At 45.4% G+C, this 21211-nt stretch overlaps 1 protein-coding gene across 3 annotated transcripts in view; it reads left to right on the top strand.

Moving 5' to 3' along the window:
* Nucleotides 1-14301, top strand: part of UPB1 (beta-ureidopropionase 1) — a 28989-nt gene extending 14688 nt beyond the window's left edge. For all 3 annotated transcript variants that reach the window (XM_029922466.1, XM_029922467.1, XM_029922468.1), the window contains 7 exons: nucleotides 451-545; nucleotides 3070-3231; nucleotides 5160-5329; nucleotides 9205-9286; nucleotides 10294-10336; nucleotides 11612-11766; nucleotides 13344-14301. In XM_029922466.1, the coding sequence (XP_029778326.1) occupies nucleotides 451-545; nucleotides 3070-3231; nucleotides 5160-5329; nucleotides 9205-9286; nucleotides 10294-10336; nucleotides 11612-11766; nucleotides 13344-13427 (791 nt within the window). In that variant the 3' untranslated portion in view covers nucleotides 13428-14301. The remainder of the gene's footprint in view (nucleotides 1-450; nucleotides 546-3069; nucleotides 3232-5159; nucleotides 5330-9204; nucleotides 9287-10293; nucleotides 10337-11611; nucleotides 11767-13343) is intronic.
* The last annotated feature ends 6910 nt before the right edge of the window (nucleotides 14302-21211 follow it).

Here is a 21211-nt window from a genome sequence, read left to right on the forward strand (position 1 = left end):
AGTCTGTTGTAGGGGCGCCTGGGTGGCTCAGTCGGTTGGGCCTCCAGCTTCTGTTCTGGTCAGATCTCACATTCATGGGCTCGAGCCCTGCATCAGACTCTGTGTGACAGCTCAGAGCCTGGAGCCTGCTTCCAGTTCTGTGTCTCCTTCTCCCTCTGCCCCTCCCCCTCTCATTCTCTGTCTGTCTCTGTATCAAATATAAATAAAAAACATTAAAAAAAATTTTTTAAGACTGTTGTAAAGAAATGTGGCCCAGCCCTTTGTGTTCCTATGAATCCTAAAAGGGTTAGGGTCTGCCTGGCGCCCATATTCAGTGACAGGACTCGGACGCCAGGCTGAGACAACCCGGAGCCTTGTTATCTTGGGCAGACCCTCAGCTGCTGGCCTTGAGGAGCTCCCCGTCAGAGGCCATGAGCTTCGGATGTGATTCTGACTTTGTCCTCTTCACAGCTATGCCCTTTGCTTTCTGTACGAGAGAGAAGCTCCCCTGGACGGAATTTGCTGAGTTAGCAGAGGATGGACTCACCACCAGATTCTGTCAGAAGGTAGGACATTAACTTTTCCTTTGACAGCAGCTGCCAAACATGTGCAGGTCACAGAGCATGACCACAGCTGTTGGGTGTGGCCCTTCACCATGGAAAATGTACCATTTGGACCTTGTTTTGACAGATAAGATTAGATAAGACTATTTGCTGCCCTTTTATTAGTGTACTTTCACTTAAAAATCATAGAATTTCAGAGCAAGGAGGGCCCTTAATGGCTTTTTCACGTGAAGAAGTCATAGCTCGGGGAGGGGTGACCTCCCAGCAGGTGGCAGAGGTGGCCCTCGGGGCCAGAGATGAGGTCAACTCCTTGTCCTGACCTCTGCTACTGACCATGCTGTTTGCCTGCATTATGGAAGCTTCTCTGTGTGGCCTCTCTTGTCACTACAGAGATTGGTCTTCATTTGTCTTTATTAAAACCTTATAATGTTGTATGACCCCAGTGATATGAAATGTCCAGAATAGGCAAATAAATAGAGGCAAAAAGCAGATTACTGGTTGTCAGGGGCTGGGCAGGGAGACGGGATGAGTAGTGACTACTAATGGGGTTTCCATTTGGGGGTGATGAAAATGTTCTAAAATTAGATAGTGGTAAGGTTGCAAAAGTCCGTGGATGTACTGAAAACCACCCAACAGCATACTTTAAAAGGATTAATTTTATACCATGTGAATTCTGTCCTAATAAAGTGGTTATCATACATACACGCACATACACGTGCACACACACGCACAACCCCTAACACCAGAGAGATTACAAATGATGGCATCCTGATTATCACTTTGAACAAAGCAGTTTTTTCACTTCTCCATGTCCCATTTCAGATTTTATATATATATTTAGGGGATTTTTTTGAGCAGCACTGTAATCATAAATTATGCCATCGAAACTGGGTTGCAATTCCAAACATCAATGTTTTCACGCTATTGGAAGAAATCTGTCCTCCACCAGGTTGTTGATTCTGTGCTGTGGATAAAAGAGGAGGGGACTGGTTAAGTGGTAATTATAGATGACATGCTTGAACCAGGGCCAGAGGAAGAGGAGAGGGGAGTGGGGATGAGAGCTGGTGCTAGGGGACTCCTGTCTGGGCGAGGGGCCCAGGACCCACGGACACCTTTCTTAGCTCAGAGCAGCACCTCTGCCCACTGCGCCCTTCCTCTCCATCATTATAGCCAGAGGTAGTGACAGGCTAGTTAGGGTTGAGGACAAATGATCATCTGGGGCTGCTCATCGTAATTGTCACCAGGTCCTGATATTCTTATTTGAGATGAAAGGAATTCAGCATCAAAGAGTTTGGTTTGGTTTGGCTTGGTTCCTTATAGATGAGAAGTATGATGAATATTCTTTTTTGTGTGTGGTAAACAACACATAAAATTTACCATCTTAGACATTTTTAAGCATAGTTCAGTAGTGTTAAGTACATTCATATCATACATAATGTGAAACAGATTTCCAGAACTGTTTCATCTTGTAAATCTGAAACTCTGTACCCATTAAACAACTCTCCATTCACCCCCAGCTCCTAGCAATCAATATTTGACTTGCTCTTTCTATGAATTTGACTACGTTAGACACCTCACGTAAGTGGACGCATTCAGAATTTGCCTTTTTGTGACTGGTTTATTTCATGTAGCATAATGTCTTCAAGACTCATCCGTGCCAAGGACGACATCAATGTCATTCATGTGATGATGGGATTTTTTTCCTTTTTAAGGCTGAATAATATTCCACTGTATGGATATACCATATTTTTAAAAAGATTTTATTTTTGAGTAATCTCTACCCAACATGGGGCTCGACCTCACAACCCCAAGATCGAGAGTCACATGCTCTACCAACTGAGGCAGCCAGACACCCCGGATATACCACGTTTTATTTATCTATTCATCCATCAGTAGATTTTTGGGTTGTTTCAACTTTTTGGCTCTTACGAATCGTACTGCTATGATCAATGGTGTGCAAATATTTCTTCAAGACTCTACTGGTGTGCCTGGGTGGCCCAGTTGGTTAAGCGTCCGACTTTGGCTCACGTCATGATCTCACAGTTTGTGGGTTCGAGCCCCATGTCGGGCTCTGTGCTGACAGATAGCTCAGAGTCTGCAGCCTATCTTCGGATTTTGTTTCTCCCTCTCTCTCTGACCCTCCCCTGCTCGCACTGTCTCTCTGTCTTTCAAAAAAAACCCCAAAGACCCTACTTTCCATTCTTTCAGATATGTAACCAGAAGTGGGACTTCTAGATCATATATATGATAGTTCTATTTTTAATTTTTTGAGAAACTGCCACACTCTTTTCCATAGCTGCTCTACCATTTCACATTTCCACCAACAGTGCACAAGGATGACAGTTATTCTTATTTAGCTAAGCTGGGGCGTCAGGAAAACACTGACATTCTTCCAAAGAACAAATAAAAATGATAGATGGCTCTGAACTAAGTCTAATTATTTAGTAGGTTCATTTAATTCTTCAATAAAAACATCTATGACAGTTGATTTAAAAGTAGGACTCTGCTATATCCATCATTCTTCCAGCTGGCAAAGAAGCACGACATGGTGGTGGTATCCCCCATCCTGGAACGAGACAGTGAGCATGGGGACATTTTGTGGAACACAGCTGTGGTGATTTCCAATTCTGGAGCTGTCTTGGGGAAGACCAGGAAAAACCACATCCCCAGAGTGGGCGATTTCAATGAGGTGAGCTGCCCCTAAGAAAGCCAGCTCAGCCTTCGTGGATCTTTCTGTGAGCAAAACTCTATGTTGGATCATGTCGCGTCACATAATGCTGGAACGCCGTGTGGCTGCAGTGCTCAGGGGTGTGCCACCATTGTCCTGCATCGCATGGACAGATGGGATTCTGGGGGGGGTTCTGGGTGAGTCCCAAACACAAAGCACAGAGGAGTATTTTTTTTTAATATACCCTGACTTGGCTTTCTGAAATTTGTCTTTGAGGTAAGTAATACATTGATTAAAATGAAAATAAATCATGCATAACCATGAAATGATTCCTGCAGCCCCTTTCAGGCTCTGAGCTTCTTACCCATCATAAGTCTAGCCCTTGTTTGGGAGGTGGAGATCCTTGTCTGTAAGTCACGTGAGGTCTTGGCCACGTTGATGTGTGGGATGGCAGTAGGTTAATGTGCATGTCTGTGCACATGGGTATTAGGTAGAGCTTTGTGCCCATGATTAAGGTATAAATCAGGGAAGCTATTTTGATGAGTTCATGCCAAGTGATGGGTGGATGAGATGAAGAGGGGTAGTATGTTTGAAGGAGGGAAGTAAACTCCAGCTCATATCCAAGATATGAAATCTGAACTTGATCTGCAGTAAATACAGTTGTTCCGGATGTTATCTCCCCAGTCCTTTGCTGCCCTTCCTGATTGTGGGGGTCCCAGCCGCACTCAGGCTGGTCAGGAGGACAGAGAAGGATCTACAGAGAGATGATGTTCCCTAGGGAGAAAGAAAAACCAAGTGTATCTCGGTAACAGCTGGAGGTGGGGGCGGGAAGACAGGCTCATCACCTGTTTACCCTGGGATTAATCTTTAGCTCCCAGCAGATAGTGAAGGGCTTGTCACAACACACCAGGATCTACTCCAGTGTCCACCACATGTGCACATCCTGGTTGCTGCCTGACCCTGACAAATTTTGAAATTAATGGGAGGAGGCAAAATGTCCTGGAAGCAGATCTGTTTGACCCCGACTAGTCCTCTAGCCCCTGCTCGGTGTCATCCATGAAACTGTCCCAGGGCCAGCACCTCAAAGGGGAAGACAGGCCAGTGGGCAAGTCATGTGCCCATTGAGGCCATGGTAGTTTTCCCCTAGCAGGTGACCATTGCTCTGACACTCCAGATGAGCTTCCAGTCCCTTCTGCTCTGACACTCTTTACAGGAACATGTGGTTGGTGAAGACGTCAACTAACTCATGTTAACATTGACTAAACTTTACCCTTTAGTTGTACTGTGATTGAAACCCAACCAAAGTTTTTCCTTAAAATATTGTGGGAAGTTGCTTTGGGGATTTTTCTGACATGCCACAAAAGAAATTGTGGGTAAATGCTTAAGCCACGGTGATTTCCCAGTTGTTGGCTTGTAGTTATTGTGTCTGATTTCTTCAATTAAAATAAAATTTTTTTAAACATTGATTCATTTTTGAGAGAGAGAGAAAGCGTGAGCGGGGTAAGGGCAGAGAGAGTCAGCCACTTAACCAACTGAGCCGCATCCAGGAGCCCCTCTTCGATTTTTAAAAAAAGTTTTTAATGTTTATTCATTTTTGAGAGAGAGACAGAGTGTGAGTAGGGGAGGGGCAGAGAGAGAGAGGGAGTCACAGTATCCGAAGCAAGGCTCCAGGCTCTGAACTGTCACCACAGAGTCTGATGCGGGGCTCAAACTATTTGATCATGACTTGAGCCAAAGTCAGACGCTCAACCGACTGAGCCCCCCAGGTGCCCCTGGTGGTTTCTTTGATTTTTAATTTGTGTTTTAGCATACTGGAATTTTGGAACTTCTGAGTCACGGCCAAGATTGTTACTTTTGGCGAATGACAATATTTTATGTTTTCCGTCAAGTTTAAGGAAAGAGAAATTGTACAGCCCAGAGGTTTTCACATATGGCCCTTCATTTTTCAGTCAACTTACTACATGGAGGGAAACCTCGGACACCCTGTGTTCCAGACTCAGTTTGGGAGGATTGCGGTGAACATTTGCTACGGGCGGCACCACCCTCTCAACTGGCTCATGTACGGCATCAACGGGGCTGAGATCATCTTCAACCCCTCAGCCACCGTCGGAGCGCTCAGGTCTCTCAGTGGGCAGGATCTGGGAGGGTTCTTGGGACCTAGCGATCTTAGGCCCACGGCCAGGCTGTAGGGTTCTGAGGTGGGTTTGGCGGACTGTCGTGGGCAGATGCGGCCACCAGGCTGTCTCACAAATCTGAGCCGTGGGATTATGTGTTGTATATTTACCCAACTTTTCTGTGGGGGAAAAAAAATTCCATGTCAATTAAAATCCCCCCTAAAGAGCTGCTTTGCCGTAAACTACCATTCCCTCTGCTATTATTCTGAACACTGAGGTGATAATAGTGCCCCTCCACTCGCCCTACAATTGTCAGGGTTCCAAAAAGCTCCTCGTCTAAAGTGCCCAGAGCATAGTTGATGCTTGGCCAGCATTAGCTCCCTTCCCTGTCGTGGCCACCGTGCTCCCTGCTAGGGGGCCTGAGGATACCTAAGACTCTTGTCTGCAGCGTCCAGCACACAGAGGTCAGACACCTGCATGAGAGAATGAGCAAATGAGGGACTCAAAGCTGTGAGGGACCATAAGAGATCAGTTAAGTGGCTCTGAAACTTGGTTTTAACCAGAAAAGTGTTTTTCTTGTAACACCTAATGCATGTTTAGGTGTCAGTCGAATCCTGAAACAGATATATCTATTCTGACCGAGGCCGTGGCGTGGGCCCTGGCAGCCCTTGGGCTCCTGTGCAAGACCCCTAGGGCACATTTAATAATGGCAGCCGCGCTAAGATGACCCAGCATGACTGCGCTTCCGCTGCTTGTCTCTTCCCCAACGGCTGAGTATTTGGGTGGTTTCCAGTTTTGCATCGTTAACAAGTACCAGAGCTCTAGGAATTTATGTGCAAATATCTTTCTCCCCAACTCACTTCCTCCAAAGCAGGATTCCTGAATCAGGAGGCGCGAGCCTTCACGCTCTGCTGTCCTGGTTGCCAGTGCCCTAGCGGAGGGGGGCTGGGGGGCTGTCCCCGGGGGCAGTGCTGGTGGGCAGCTCTGAGTTACCTGACAGGCCACCCCTTCACTCTTCTCTTGACTAAATTTTAGTCGAATTTCTTCTTAAGGTCAGAATGTGATACTTACTTTACCTTTTCTTTTAAGCATGGTGCTCTCTTCTCAAGAGCGGCATCCTTATAAGATTCCAGTTTCCACAGCGGGCCCCTCAGGGAGGCAGAGCGCAAACCTAGTCATGGCTCCCTCATGTCAGCTGCCCCATCCATGCACCTGAAGTTTCTGTCTGTGTCCAGGAAGGGCGCTGTTGGTGGGAAGGGGAAAATCGTGGACGTCCCCTGAAGGATCTCCCTGGGGCCTCGTGGCAGCTTGGTTACTATGACAGAGTCCAAAGGCAGTTGTGACATAGGATAAATGACTGGTCATCCAGCATCTGGACCTGGGCAGAACCGGTGGGCTGTTCCCCTGGAGCAGCCCCCTCCTGCTGGCCATGGGTAAGACATTCAGCAAGCATCATCTACCTGTTAGGGTCCCTTGAGGAACCTGAAGCCAGTTTGCTGAGCATCGGTGCCTGAACTGGCTCTTGGGACAGGGCAGGCAAAGCTGTGGCCTCAGACTCAGATGGCCAGCTCCCTGACCGTACTCTGTCAGGCTTTTATTAGCCCCAATTAAACAAACAGAAGCACCCCAATGTAATATGCACATAACTGCTTATGCTTCCAGCAGTCTATTAGGCTTATTAAAAATTATCGATTTTACTTCCTCATCCTACAGTCGTCCAACTCGTGCCTTTCAAGGGTGTGGTGAGGCTGGCACTTAAAACGGTAACAGATCCTTTGGAAAGCTGTATGTTTCATGAGCTCCCAAAATGTTGACACCCTTTGACCAGATAATAGGCCTAGAACTTTACCTGACAGAATAGCTTAACAGAGGAGGAAAAGGCTATATGCATGAAGAGGTTTCTGGCAGTTTTATATATGACAATAAAAAAGCTAGAGGGGACAGAAATGTCAGGGTTAGGTACATTTCAGCCCATCTCTTCCATGTTATTGCAGTCATTAAAAAGTCATTATGAAGATAATGCAGCATCATGACAAAAGCCTGTGAGCAAAGAAAGATGTTTCCAGGCTAAGGTCAGAACTCTGTAAACTTCCTTTGCTGAGGACAGGTATGGAGTGTGGAAAAATTACAACAGACAGTTTATAAGGATGGTGGGATTCTGGGTGATTTTCTTAAAATGATAAATGAGTATTTATGACGTTGACGGTGAGTGTTTTTCAGAACCAGGCTGGGCAAATTCTCACCAGCTGCACACAAGCAATGGCTTCTGGAACCATCCATCCCTTCACTGGCATGTTCCCCCTCCCATACACACATGCTCTGTGGATTGGTTAGGGCATCCTCACGTATTTTAGGGTCCCACAGTTGTAAGCACACGATAGGCTTGAAGTGCTCTTTGGTGACCCGAGTCCTCGTGACAGTTCCATACAGCCCATGTGACCATGTCTGAGTGTCAGTCGGAGAGTCTCAGTTCTGTCTCTTCGATGCATGTCTTCTTCACACTGCGATTATTTGTAGGAGCTAGCATAGCCACACTGGCAATAAGGCAGATGTCCCCATACCGCCATCGGGCTCTCCGTGCTCCTGCACACCCTGGGTTCTCATGAACCTCAAGCTTCCTTTCCCTTGCTTGCTTTGTGAGCCAAAGTTTTATTGCCGGCTGTGGGTTTGAGTCCTACGCAGTGTACCTTCCCAGGAGAATTGCAAGAAAGATGTTTTATGGCACTCACCCTGCAACTGTCTTTTTAATTCCTGAAAATGTCATTTACGGGTGTGTTTCTATAAAAATCCTTTCTTAAAAGTTTTGTCAGCTTGGCTTAGCAGCTGGGGGGAGGAGAAGCAGCAAAATAAGTTCCTCAATCAAGCCTGTGATTTTTTTTTTCCAGACCCATGAATCCTCCTGAGAATTAGGCTTGTGACAAGCACCCACTCCCTCCACCTACTCCCAGTTTAAACCAGGTGCACGCTGACAGGAAGGAAGATTCCAGGGCATTTTGCTCTCAGTCGCTCAGTGTTTCTAAGTGGGCATTACACCTGTCAATCCAGAATCTTAATGATGTTGTTCCTCAGACAACAGATCGTTAGTGACAAGAAGGCCCACTGGATTCCATGGGACATTGTCGTTGGTGGGCTGGAGAAGGACAGGGTTTCAACGGGGGCAAGGTTTCCCACCATGTCCTACCTTTGTGGGCACTGGACTGAAGAAGGCCCACAGCTCTGCTGTACCTGGGCAGTGCCTCCTTTCTGGGCCAGTAAGAGAACCAGGGGGCCCCTGCTTAGAGTCTCAGGGTTCAGAAGAGGAAAACAGGAAGGCACTGGGAAATGCAGATGGGCTCAGGGGAGGTGACACCTGCTACAGAATCTATCCCTTCCAGTTACCCAAATGCCTTGCAGGTTTACTCTGTTTGCTTGGCCTGAAGTTCCCTTGCTCTAGAGACTGCTTTGCAAGGCAACAGAGCAGGGTAGGGATTAGTGCAGCAGTTTGAGTCTTCATAGGGCCATGAATGAGCCCCTAGGCTCCTGGCTCCCTTCTTACATTTGCCAGGCAAGGCTCTGCCCAGTGCAGAATATGAGTTCCTCACCCAACCCAGGAGGAGGCAAGGAGAGAGAACTAGCAGTTACAGAGCTTCTGCCACACAGCTCCCTCCAGAAGCTTTGCCTGTGTGGTCAGTCCTTACGATATCCCTTTAAGGAAGTTTTAGAAAAGGAAACTGAGGCTCAGGGCTGCTTTGTCCTGAGCAGGCTCTCCCCCAAAGGCTGCTTGGGCTTGAGCATGGGACAAGCTGGCCTGCTTGTGGGTTTGGGGCCACCCACAGACCTGAGAAGCCGGCAGCCTGGCTGGGAAGTCAGCCACCTGGTTCCTCTTGTTTCTGTCTCACAGTGAATCCCTGTGGCCAGTTGAGGCCAGAAATGCAGCCATTGCGAATCACTGCTTCACCTGCGCTATCAACCGCGTAGGCCAGGTAAGTCCCCATGGTCCGTCTGGGCTCCCAGGGTTGGTCAACCAGGTGTGCTGGGGAGGGGACAGAGCGACAAGTTGCTGGGAAAGCTACCTGCTAGAAGAGACCCGGCCTTTTTGACCCAGCAGAGTCCATAAGGGGAAGCAACTGTCTGCTGGCCCTGGTGGGGACATGTCACACCTCTGGTTGCAAGCCACAACTCCTAGGGTCCCGGAAGGGGATACACTGGCTTGGTCTATTACTTTTAAAGATATTCCAATGTCCTTCTTCTGTTTTTGTCTGTTTTGGTTTTTAACTGAAACCGTTTTGAATGACTGTCACCCTGTCCCCACCAAGTATCCAGTTTCGTGTTTTTCCCCATTGAACCCATGCACTGACCAATCCTGACTACAAAAACACAATGCGTTCATTACATAATAATCCTCTTCCTCATTCTTATTAATCAGATGCCAAAATCTAATCAGAGCATCTGCTCAGTCTGAGATAAGCAAGATTTCTACAGTAAGTTGGTCTAATTTCTGGCAACGTGAACAAACTCAGTGTTTTAATTAGCCTGCGTAACCCCATCATGGCTTGATGTGCAGTTCCCATTAGGCTTTGGGGAAGATATTAACAACCATGTGTGAACACCCCCTTACTCCCTTCACAGACCCCAGGCTGGGGCTTTGTCTCTCAGGCGGACACACCTCAGACACCTTCCACAGCCCTGAGAACCACTCTGCACAGCATCATTTTCTCCCCCTCCTAGGAGACTGTGAACTCCCCAGAGGCAAAGTCCGAGTTTTTACCTTTCCTGTCAAATTCCCCGCTGGCCGCAGAGTTGGCCCAGTGCTGGCTACTTAGCAGGGACATTTAGCAAGTACTTGTTGATTGCCCAGGGAGTACGGGCCATTCCGCCATTCCGTCTCGCTTTAACTGTTTCTTCTTGAAACACCTCCTCAGCCGGCTTCGCGGTGGATGCGGTGGTACTGCCACCTATAGGCTTACCTTACCTTGGTTTTATTTCACAGGAGCACTTCCCGAATGAGTTTACCTCCGGAGACGGGAAGAAAGGTATGTTCCGTGAATTCCCATGGTGGCTGCAACTGAGGGGTGGGCCTTGCTGTCCCATCCTCCCCCCACCACGGGGTCTGCGCCACAGACCTGGTCTGCACATGTGGCAAGTAGTTGGAGGCAGGCACTGCTCACGTCTTTATTGCCCACAGTGTGGGAGCCTGACCCTGGCTAGGTTTGGATAGGCAGCCCTAGGCTTGTGACCACCTCATTCCCTAAATGGGAATTCAATGGCATTGGATTGGACTCTATCCCTCCCCTGGGACTGGTATAAGATAGGCCTAAGAGATACGGGGGAGCCCTTTGTGAGCTCCCTGATAAAGAAGGTGCTTTATCCACCCTACACATCTCCTTCCCTCTCTTCCTTTGTCCTTGTTTATCTGCCACCAACCCCCACCCCAAGCTGCACAGATGCCCCAAAACTTTGACTTACATTTTCTTGGGTTCCTAGAATCCACAGCTTGTTTTGATCTGAGGCAAGTACCACCTCACCTCTACTAGGAACCCCCCACCCAGTGGTCCCACCCCTCTGGCTGGAAATGTGGGAGGGAAGGCCCTACCAAGTAGGAACTAGCTTAGGGTATCCCCTGATAAGGCAGAAGGGACTGAGCAGGTCTGTTTCCCAGAAAAGCACTTCCTGAAAGGGTTCCAGATACCCTCACTTGAGGCCCCAGACTTCCAGAGTCTCCAATCCCAGTTACCTCTTTAGAGTCAGAAGCACAGAAGATTCAGGGAAATGAGGTCCACTGCGCTTCTACTGTGTCCAAGCCCCATGCTAGGCCCTGCACTGTGCCCACCTGCTCCTGACATGCCTGTGGGGTGGCTGTTAGCCCCATTTTACTCGTGAGGGGACCGAGGCATGGAAGGAGGTGGGTACAGTAGACAGAGCTGGCAAGGCAAGTGAGAGCAGAACTTCTAGCTCACCGGTTGGGCCACCACAAGAAGCAGGTCACACAGGAAACCCTACAGAGTCATGTGACTCCTTTGGGCTGTGTGTGGCTAATGTTGGGAGTAAAAGCTAATGCTTCTACAAGGGTGACCTTTAAGAATGTTCCCAGGGGCAGAGGTGAGGGCTCTGAAGGTAACTTTTGCACAAACTTCCTTGGCCTCAGGCCTGAGGAGAAAGGCAGGTCCTTTGGGCCTCAGCGTTTGGCAGATGCTGGGGAGGGTGGCACCGACCCTTTGTCCCGGATGTCACTCACTGTGCCTGCCTCTCTGCAGAATCCACCATGTGCCTGCACACACTCACAGGTTCTTTCTCTTGCTCCTTCAAAGCTCACCAGGACTTCGGCTACTTTTATGGCTCAAGCTACGTGGCAGCCCCTGATAGCAGCCGCACCCCTGGGCTCTCCCGCAACCGGGATGGGTTGCTGGTTGCTGAACTTGACCTGAACCTCTGCCGGCAAGTGAATGACATCTGGAATTTCAAGGTGGGTCCCTGAGGCCCCTGATCTTGCTCTGCTCTCTGCCTGGGACCCCATCCTGCTCTCAGGGCTAGAAACCACAGCTGCTGTGTTTGTTCTTTGAAACAGCCAGATGAGGCCCCAAGCTGAGTGGAGGGCCAGGTCTCTTCCTCCCAGAGCTGGTGAGCGAGGGAGGAACCACTGTATCAAATAAGGCCCAGGCAGCAGACCCTAATAAATTCTCCTCTTGTCTGATTTAGACTCTGGGCGCCTTCAAACAAATTAATCTCAATTTCATTTGTCCGGAGAATAGAGTGGATTGGCTTCTCTAATCCTTTTTTTTTCCTTTCCAGGCATTTGTACTTATCACAAGATAAATGTGGGTGTCTGGTTTTGCCTGTGGCCTGGCCCCACGGTCTAGGCCTTGATGGTAGAGGGAAATGGGTCATGCAGAGAAATGGCATCTAGACATAGCTCTGTGCCCTGCCCCCCCCCCCCCGCCCATTTCCCAGTCACTTTAAGCAAGCCCTTTCTGTTCCTGGGCCTGAGAATGCCCATTTGTAAAGCAGAAGGCTTTACTGCAAGGTCTCAAGTGGCCTTTGAGACCTAACATGGGTGACTTCAGGGGTTATGGGAGGAGCATAAGTGCCCGCCCTCCTGGAATAGGGAGCCATTCCATGGCAGCCATGGCCCAGGACCCAGGAGGATTCCAGGATCCCCTAGGATACACCATTTCATCCTGGATGCAGATGGAATTTGCTGCATTAGTGTCCAGTAGTATTTCTACCAACTCAGAACCCATGCCAATGAATACGTGCAAATGAGTGTCCTCACAACTGAGTGACTTTGTCCAGCTTATGTGGGAGGAACCAGCTCCCCCCACCATTTACCTGAGCATGGGTCCTTGGACATGTTCACCTTAGTCTCAGATCCCCACCTGGCAAGCAAGGCATTGCCCACTTGAAAGTCTCCTCTTTCCTAGGAAGCTTCCTGGGAAGCTCAGATTAGTGCTAGATTCCACACAATATACAGAATGTTTTCTCATTAGTAACTTTTTAAATGCAAAAGCCCTCCCAAACTGTGGTGATGGGCTTGAGCTCCCGTTGGGGCTTTGGGGAGGAGAGAGAGAGGGTTTGCTGGGTAGGCCCTGCCCTTACTGTCTCCCAGACCCAGAGCCGGGAGACCAGGTTGCAAATCCCTGCAAACTTCACTGCTGCCTGGGGACCTGGAGCAAGTCACTCCCCTCCCGGGGAGGTGGGCTGTTCTTCTGGGGTTCTGTAGGACCGCAGGACAGCCCTCTTCCCTTCTGCCTTGGGGCAGGCCTCACCTTCCGGATGGACAGATCACAGAGGTCTTCCAGTGGGAGGGGCTGGTGTGTGTGAGTACTTTCAGCATCTGTCATCTTTGCTATAGCACCGGAAATCAGTGCTGAGAGGTCACACAGGGGTTGTTTCTCGGTTACGTTACATAGTCTGAAACTATCCCCTTAACTGGTCTTCCGGACAAATTTCTGTCCCATGGCTGCCCTCTAGTGGCTAGAGGTGGTGGTGAGTAAATGAGGGGCATTTATAAAACCGGAATTTCTGCCTGTATTCTGCTTTCAGATGACCGGCAGATATGAGATGTATGCTCGGGAGCTTGCCGAAGCCATCAAGCCCAACTACAGCCCCAATATTGTGAAAGAGTAGCTGGATGTTAGCCCCTGCCTGTCAAGGAGGGCACCCCTGCCCCTAGCAGATCAAGTACAGTAGGCTTTTACACTTCCAATTCTCCCTGATGATGCCCTGATAACATCGCTCTCCAGATTGGTTTAAAAATGCCCAGGCCAGGAGGGTAGATTGAAGAGTCACTGCTTAATGGGTATGAGGTTTCCTTCCTGGGTGATGAAATGTTTTGGGGCTACACAGAGGTGATGATTACACAACATCATGAACGTACTAAATGACACTGAATTGTACTTTAAAATGGCTAATTCTGTGTTATATGAATTTTGCCAAATTAAAAAGAATCCCAGGCACTGATTGTGCAGGTTTAATTGCAGCTGGACACATGGGATGCCCCCATCCTGAGGCTCCTTACTTCCTCTATTTAGCCTGTCAGCAACCTGAGGGTAAGGGTGGGAGTTTATGTCCAACTGAGAGAAGCCGAGGCTGATCCAGAGTCCTTGAGCTATGGGGTGGCTGTGGGCAGCGGAGACAGTCATTAGGTGTGTCCACTGGGCCAGGCTGAAGTCTCCAGTTATTCAATCAGACGCTAATCTGGGTGTTGCCGTGAAGGTTTCTCATGGATGTGATTAAAGTCTGTGCCCAGTTAACTAAGCAAGTGAGATTATCCTAGATAACCGTGGTAGACCTGATTCATTCAGTCAAAAGGCCTTCAGAGGAGAGCTGAGGCTTCCCTGATGAAAAAGGAATTCTCCTGCGGACAGCAGCTTCCCCCCAACCAGGCCTCTTTGAGTTCCAGTTTGTCCTTCCTGATAGCCTCCCCTACAGATTCCAGACTTGTCTGTCCAGTCCCCACAATCGTGAAGTCAGTGCCTTGCAATAAATATCTTTCAATATATATGCTACTATTTCTGCTTCTCTGGTCGGACCCTTACTGGATACAGATTCTGGTACCAAAAGTGGTTCTAGAGGAACACAATCTTCAGGACGAGTTTTTCGCATTGGTGCTAGGTCTCCTGGAATTCTTCTCTAATTTGGTTGATTTAAAGGCACTAATGACTCTATTTCCAGTGGTAAAGAGGCAAAGGTTAATCCATGGTGTGAGGTAGCAATAGAGATTTATAGAAAGAGCAGGACATCGGTCCGCAGGCAAGATTCCCAGCCAGCTGTTCCTGGTGGCCTGTCCCATGTGTGGATTTTAGGCTTGGCTAACCAGCCCCCATCGACTGCAAGTAGAAGGCAATTCCTTGCACTAAATCTCTTTATATCTTTATCCATATGCATACATGCATATATATATGTGTACATACATACATGCGTACATATAGATCTCCTATATGTATAAATCTATCTGTATCCCCTGCTGATTCTACTTCTCCGATTGAGCACTGACTGCCTGACTTGCATAGCGGATTTCTCACTTCTCTGCACCTTGGGTCCCACATCTGTGGGACCATATCCCCTCCCCTGTTTTATGTGAAAGGAGAGTGGTGAGATAAAGTCTAGATAGGTCAGGGAACCCATGTGGGCTCTGTTCCTTGTACCACACAGCAGGAGTCCCACATGTGAGGTCTCAAACCTCCGTAGCTAGCCACAGTGTTGGAGTGGGAGTGGAGTCCTCTGGTTCTACCCGTACTGTGCCCAGTCAGAGAAGATAGCCTCATTTCTTCCCTGACCCAGCAGCTGAATTGTATGAACCAACCCATGGCAGGGCTGGAGTCCTCCTGGACAGCCACGTGGGGCAAGAAAACTGGCTGCAACTGCCTGGCCATACCTCTGTGTTAACCCCCTTAACCTCTGCGCTGCAGGCTTTTCACTTCAAGTAAAAACCCCCTTTGTACTTACTTTTCCATAGACTCTAGCCCTGCAGATACAATGAGCTTTTCTGTCTGGTTTTCAGTGTCCAGAAATGTTGTGCCTGTGAAAAGGAGCATGTAGTCCAGCTAGTACAGAAAGAAGCCAGATTAGATGACAAGTTGGTGTATTTATGAAATAGGCACTAATACACCAGAAAGGATATGATTATCCACACCTCTCACTGCCTAGAATCAAAATGTCCAAGCCTGCCTTAGAGTAGCTGGGCCCTGCACACATGGAGACATTTGAGGGTCTAACTCAGGCCTGGAACGTTTAGATCCTCAACAAACATTTGTTGGCTGAACCTAGGGTAGTTTTTGTTCCTATGTGATCATTGCTGATGCCACAGGAGAGAAGTTGCAATGGTTCAGTGAACGGGACCTGTGGTAGGTGGGTGAGGCCTTCTGACCCTCTGAACCTTGGTTTTCTCACCTCTAAGATGAGAGGTGACAGGGCTTAAGGCTTCCTGGGGCCTCCCTAGCTCTGCAGACAGCATGCCTGCTAGCCCATGGCTCTATGCTAGAATCTGGGGTACCAGGGGGGAGTGGTGCCAAGACACAGTGTGTCCGACAAGAAAAGAGGCAACGACATTCTCCAGGATAGACCACATATTAGGCCACAAAACAAGTCCTAATAAAAAACAAAAACAAAAACAAAAACAAAAAACCCAAGTCCTAATAAATTTTAAAAGATTTAAATTGTATGAAGTATCTTTTTCAATCACAATTGAATTAATCTAGAAATAATAGCAGAAGGAAAATTCAAAAATATGTGAAAATTACACCACACATTCTTGAACACCCAATGGATCAAAAAAAAATCATGAAGGAAGTTAGGAAATATTTTGAAACAAATGAAAACAAAACCAAAACATACCAAAACTTATAGTATGCAATGAAAGCAGGAAGGAAATTTATAGCTGTAAACACTTACATTAAAAAAGGAGGGGGATGCCTGGCTGGCTCAGTCCGTAGAGGGTTCAACTCTTGATCTCAGGGTTGTGAGTTCAAGCACTACGTGGGGCATAGAGTTTACTTAAAAAAATAAAATAAAATAGGGGCACCTGGGCAACCTCAGTTGGTGTGTCTGACTCTTAATCATAGCTCAGGTCGTGATCTCACAGTTGGTGAATTTGAGCCCCACATTGAGCTTTGTGCTGATGGTGTGGAGCCTGTTTGGAATTCTCGCTTGCTCTGTCTCACCCTCCCTCACCCCCTCTCTCCCTCAAAATAAATAAACTTAAAAACTTTTAAATAAATAAAAATCGAGAAGGATTTCAAATCAACAACTGAATTTAATATCTTAAGGAACTAGAAAAAGAAAAGCAAACTAAACCCAAGGTAACCACACAGAAGAAATACTTAAGATCAGAGCAAAGAGAAATAAAATAGAAAATAGGAAAACAATAGAGACTATCAATGAAGCCAAAAGTTGATTCTTTAAAAGAATCAACAAAATTGACAAAGTCTTAGCTTGATTGACTAAGAAAAAAAAGAGAAGATTCAAATTACGAAGTTCAGAAATGAAAGTGGGGATATTACTACTGATGGTACAGAAATAAAAAGGATTATAAGAAAGTACATTATGTTAGAGGAGGTCATCAAGGGCATATGATTGCTGGCTGACCCATGAGCTGGACCCAGGTGGTCAGTGTCCCCTTCCTCTCCTCTGCCTCCCCATCCTTGGAATATGCGTTCTGCCCACTCTTACCACACTAGGAGCTACTTCAATCACACAGCTTGAGAGAGTAATATTTTTTTCTAGTCAACTGACAAATATTTTTTAAGATTCTAACATTGTAAAAGAACTAACTATGATCCACATCCACAGAGACAAAGATAAACGAGATGGGCAAGATACCTATTCTTATGGAGCTTTCTTTTTTTATGAGTCATGCATAATTTCTTTATTTATGTGGGAGCTTTGAATGTTTATTTTTTAATACATTTATGTAGTTAGTTAATTTTTAAATTTACATCAAAATTAGTTAGCATATAGCACAATAATGATTTCAGGTGTAGAATCCAGTGATTCATTCCGACATAGAATAGCCAGTGCTCGACCCAACAAGTGTCCTTCTTAATGCCCATCACCCATTTAGCCCAAGCCCCCCAACTCCCCTCCAGCTATGCTCAGTTCTCTGTATTTAAGAGCCTTTTATGTTTGGTCCCCCTCCCTGTTTCTATATTATTTTTGCTTCCCTTCCCTTATATTAATCTGTTTTGTATCTTAAATTCCACATATGAGTGAAGTCATATGATATTTGTCTTTCTCTCGCTAATTTTGCTTAGCCTAATACACTTTACTTCCATCCATGCTGTTGCAAATGGCAAGATTTCATTCTTTTTGATTGCTGAGTATTATTCCATTGTATAAATACACCATCTCTTCTTTACCCATTCATCAGTCAATGGACATTTGGGCTCTTTCCATACCTTTGGCTATTGTCAACAGCACTGCTATAAACATTGGGGTGCATGTGCCCCTTTGAAACAACATACCTGTCCCTGTATTCTTTGGATAAATACTAGTAGTGCACTTGCTGAGTCATAGGGTAGTTCTATTTTTAATTTTTTGAGAAACCTCCATACTGTTTTCCAGAGTGGCTGCACCTGTTTGCATTCCCACCAGCAGTGGAAAAGGGTTCTTCTTTCTCTTCATCCTCGCCAACATCTGTTGTTGACTGAGTTGTTAATTTTAGCCATTCTGACAGGTGTGAAGTGGTATCTCATTGTGGTCTTGATTTGTATTTCTCTGATGATGAGTGATGTTGAGCATTTTTTCATGTGTCTGTTAGCCATCTGCATGTCTTCTTTGGAAAAGGATAATTCATGCCTTTTGCCCATTTTTTCACTGGATTATTTGTTTTTTGAGTGTTGAGTTTGATAAGTTCTTTATAGATTTTTGGATCCTAATCCTTTATCTGATATGTTGTTTGCAAATATCTTCTCCCATTCTGTCGGTTGCCTTTTAGTTTTGCTGATTATTTCCTTCACTGTGCAGAATCTTTTTATCCTGATGAGGTCCCAGTAGTTCACTTTTGGTTTTGTTTCCCTTGCCTCCAGAGATGTGTTGAGTAAGAAGTTGCTGCGGCCAAGGTCAAAGACGTTTTTGCCTGTTTTCTCCTCTAAGATTTTGGTGGCTTCTTGTCTTCTGTTTAGGTCTTTCATCCATTTTGAGTCTACTTTTGAGTATGGTGCAAGAAAATGGTCCAGGTTCTGCATGTTGCTGTCCAGTTTTCCCAACACCATGTGCTAAAGAGACTGGTTTTTTTTTTTTTTTCAGTTGAATGTTCTTTCCTACGTTGTCAAATATTAGTTTGTCATACGTTTGTGGGTCCATTTCTGGGTTCTCTATTCTTTTTTATTGATCTGTGTGTCTGTTTTTGTGCCAGTACCACAAGTCTAGATGATTACAGTTTTGTAATACATCTTGAAGTCCAGAATTGTGATGTGTCCTGCTTTGGTTTTCTTTTTCAGGATTGCTTTGGCTCTTCGGGGTCATTTCTGATTCCATACAAATTTTAGGATTGTTTATTCTAGCTCTGTGAAGAATGCTGATATTATTCTGATGGGAATTGTATTGAATGTGTAAATTTGTTTGGGTAGTATTGACATTTTAACAATATTTGTTCTTCCAATCCATGAGCATGGAATGTTTTTCCATTTTTTGTGTGTCTTCTTCCATTTCTTTCATATGTTCTATAGTTTTCAGAGAATAGATTTTTCACCTCTTTGGTTAGGTTTATTCCTAGGTATTTTATTGTTTTTGGTGTATTGTAAATGGGATCAATTCCTTAATTTCTCCTTCTGATGCTTCATTATTGGTGTATAGAGATGCAACTGATTTCTGTGCATTGATTTTATATCCTGAATCTTTGCTGAATTCATGATCAGTTCTAGAAATTTTTTGGTGGAACCTTTTGGGTTTTCTTTGTTTTTTTTTTTTTTAATAGTTTATTGTCAAATTGGTTGCCATGTAACACCCAGTGCTCTTCCCCACAAGTGCCCTCCTCCATTACCACCTCCTCTTTGCCCCCTCCCCCTCCCCCTTCAACCCTCGGTTCATTTTCAGTATTCAATAGTCTCTCAGGTTTTGCGTCCCTCTCTCTCCCCAACTCTCTTTCCCTCTTCCCCTCCCTCTGGTCCTCCATTAGGTTTCTCCTGTTCTCCTGTTAGACCTATGAGTGCAAACATGGTATCTGTCCTTCTCTGCCTGACATGACACCCTCGAGGTCCATCCACTTTGCTACAAATGGCCATATTTCATTCTTTCTCATTGCCATGTAGTACTCCATTGTATATATATACCACATCTTCTTGAGAGTATCATGTCATCATTGAAGAGTGAAAGTTTGACTTCCTCCTTACCGATTTGGATGCCTTTTATCTCTTTGTGTTGTCTGATTGCTGTGGCTCGGACTTCCAACACTATGTTGAAAAACAGTGGTGAGAAGGGACATCCCTGTTATGTTTCTAACCTTAGGGGGAAAGCTCTCAGTTCTTCCCCACTGAGGATGATAATAGCTGTGGGTCTTTCATATACAGCTTTTATGATCTTGAGTTATGATCCTTCTATCTGTACTTTCTAGACAGCATTTTGTCAAATGCTTTCTATGCATCTATTGAAAGGATCATGTGGTTCTTATAATTTCTTTTATTAATGTGATGTATCATATTGATTGATTTATGGATATGGAACCAGCCCTGCATCCCAGGTATAAATCCCACTTGAATGTGGTGAGTAATTCTTTTAATGTATCGTTGGATCCAATTGGCTAGTATCTTGAGAAATTTTGCATCCATGTTCATTAGGGAAATTGGTCTGTAGTTCTCCTTTTTAGTGTGGTCTTTGTCTGGTTTTGAAATCTAAGTAATACCGCCTCATAGAATGAGTTTGAAAGTTTTCCTTCCATTTCTATTTTTGGAACAGCTTCAAAAGAATAGGTTTTAACTTTTCTTTAACTGTTTTGTAGCATTTCCCTGGATATCCATCTGGCCCTGGACTCTTGTTTCTTGGGGAGATTTTTTTTATTACTAATTTGATTTCTTTACTGGTTATGGGTCTATTCAAATTTTCTATTTCTTCATGTTTCAGTTTTGGTAGTTTATGTTTCTAGGAATTTGTCCATTTCTTTTAGATTGCCCAATTTCTTGGCATATAATTGCTCACAATGTTCTCATATTATTGTTTGAATTTCTGCAGTGATGGCAGTCATCTCTTTTATTTCATTTGTGATTTTATTTATTTGGATCCTTTCCTTTTTCATTTTGATCAGTCTGGCTAGTGGGTTATCAATTTTGTTAATTCTTTCAAAGAATCAGCTCCTGGTTTCATTGATCTGTTTTACTGTTTTTTTTTAATTTCGATATCATTGATTTCTGCTCCAATCTTTATTATTTCCTATCTTCTGATGTTTGCTTTTCTATTTACAACTTTTTAAGGTATAAGGTTAGTTTGTGTATCTGAGTCCTTTCTTCCTTCTTTAGGAAGGTCTTGATTCCTATACACTCCCCTCTAATGGCTGCTTTTGCTACATCCCAGAGGTTTGGGGCTATTGTGTTATCATTTTTTTTGGCTTCCATGTATTTTTTAATTTCCTCTTGAAGTGTTTGGTGAACCCATTCATCCTTTAGTAGGATGTTCTTTAGTCTCCAAGTATTTGTGGTCTTTCAAAAAAATTTTTTGTGGTTGATTTTGAGTTTCATAGCATTGTGGTCTGAAAATATGCACTGTATGATCTTGATCTTTTTGTTCTTGTCGAGGACTGACTTGTGTCTCATATGTGATCTATTCCAGAGAATGTTCTGTGTGCACACGAGAAGAATGTGTATTCTGCTGCTCTAGGTTGAAATGTTCTAAATATATCTGTTAAGTCCATCTGGTCCAGTGTGTCATTCAAAGCCATTGTTTCTTTGTTGATTTTATGCTTAGATAATCTGTTCATTGTT

Source organism: Suricata suricatta, chromosome 14 (assembly GCF_006229205.1).
Source record: "Suricata suricatta isolate VVHF042 chromosome 14, meerkat_22Aug2017_6uvM2_HiC, whole genome shotgun sequence".
Lineage (NCBI taxonomy): Eukaryota > Metazoa > Chordata > Mammalia > Carnivora > Herpestidae > Suricata > Suricata suricatta.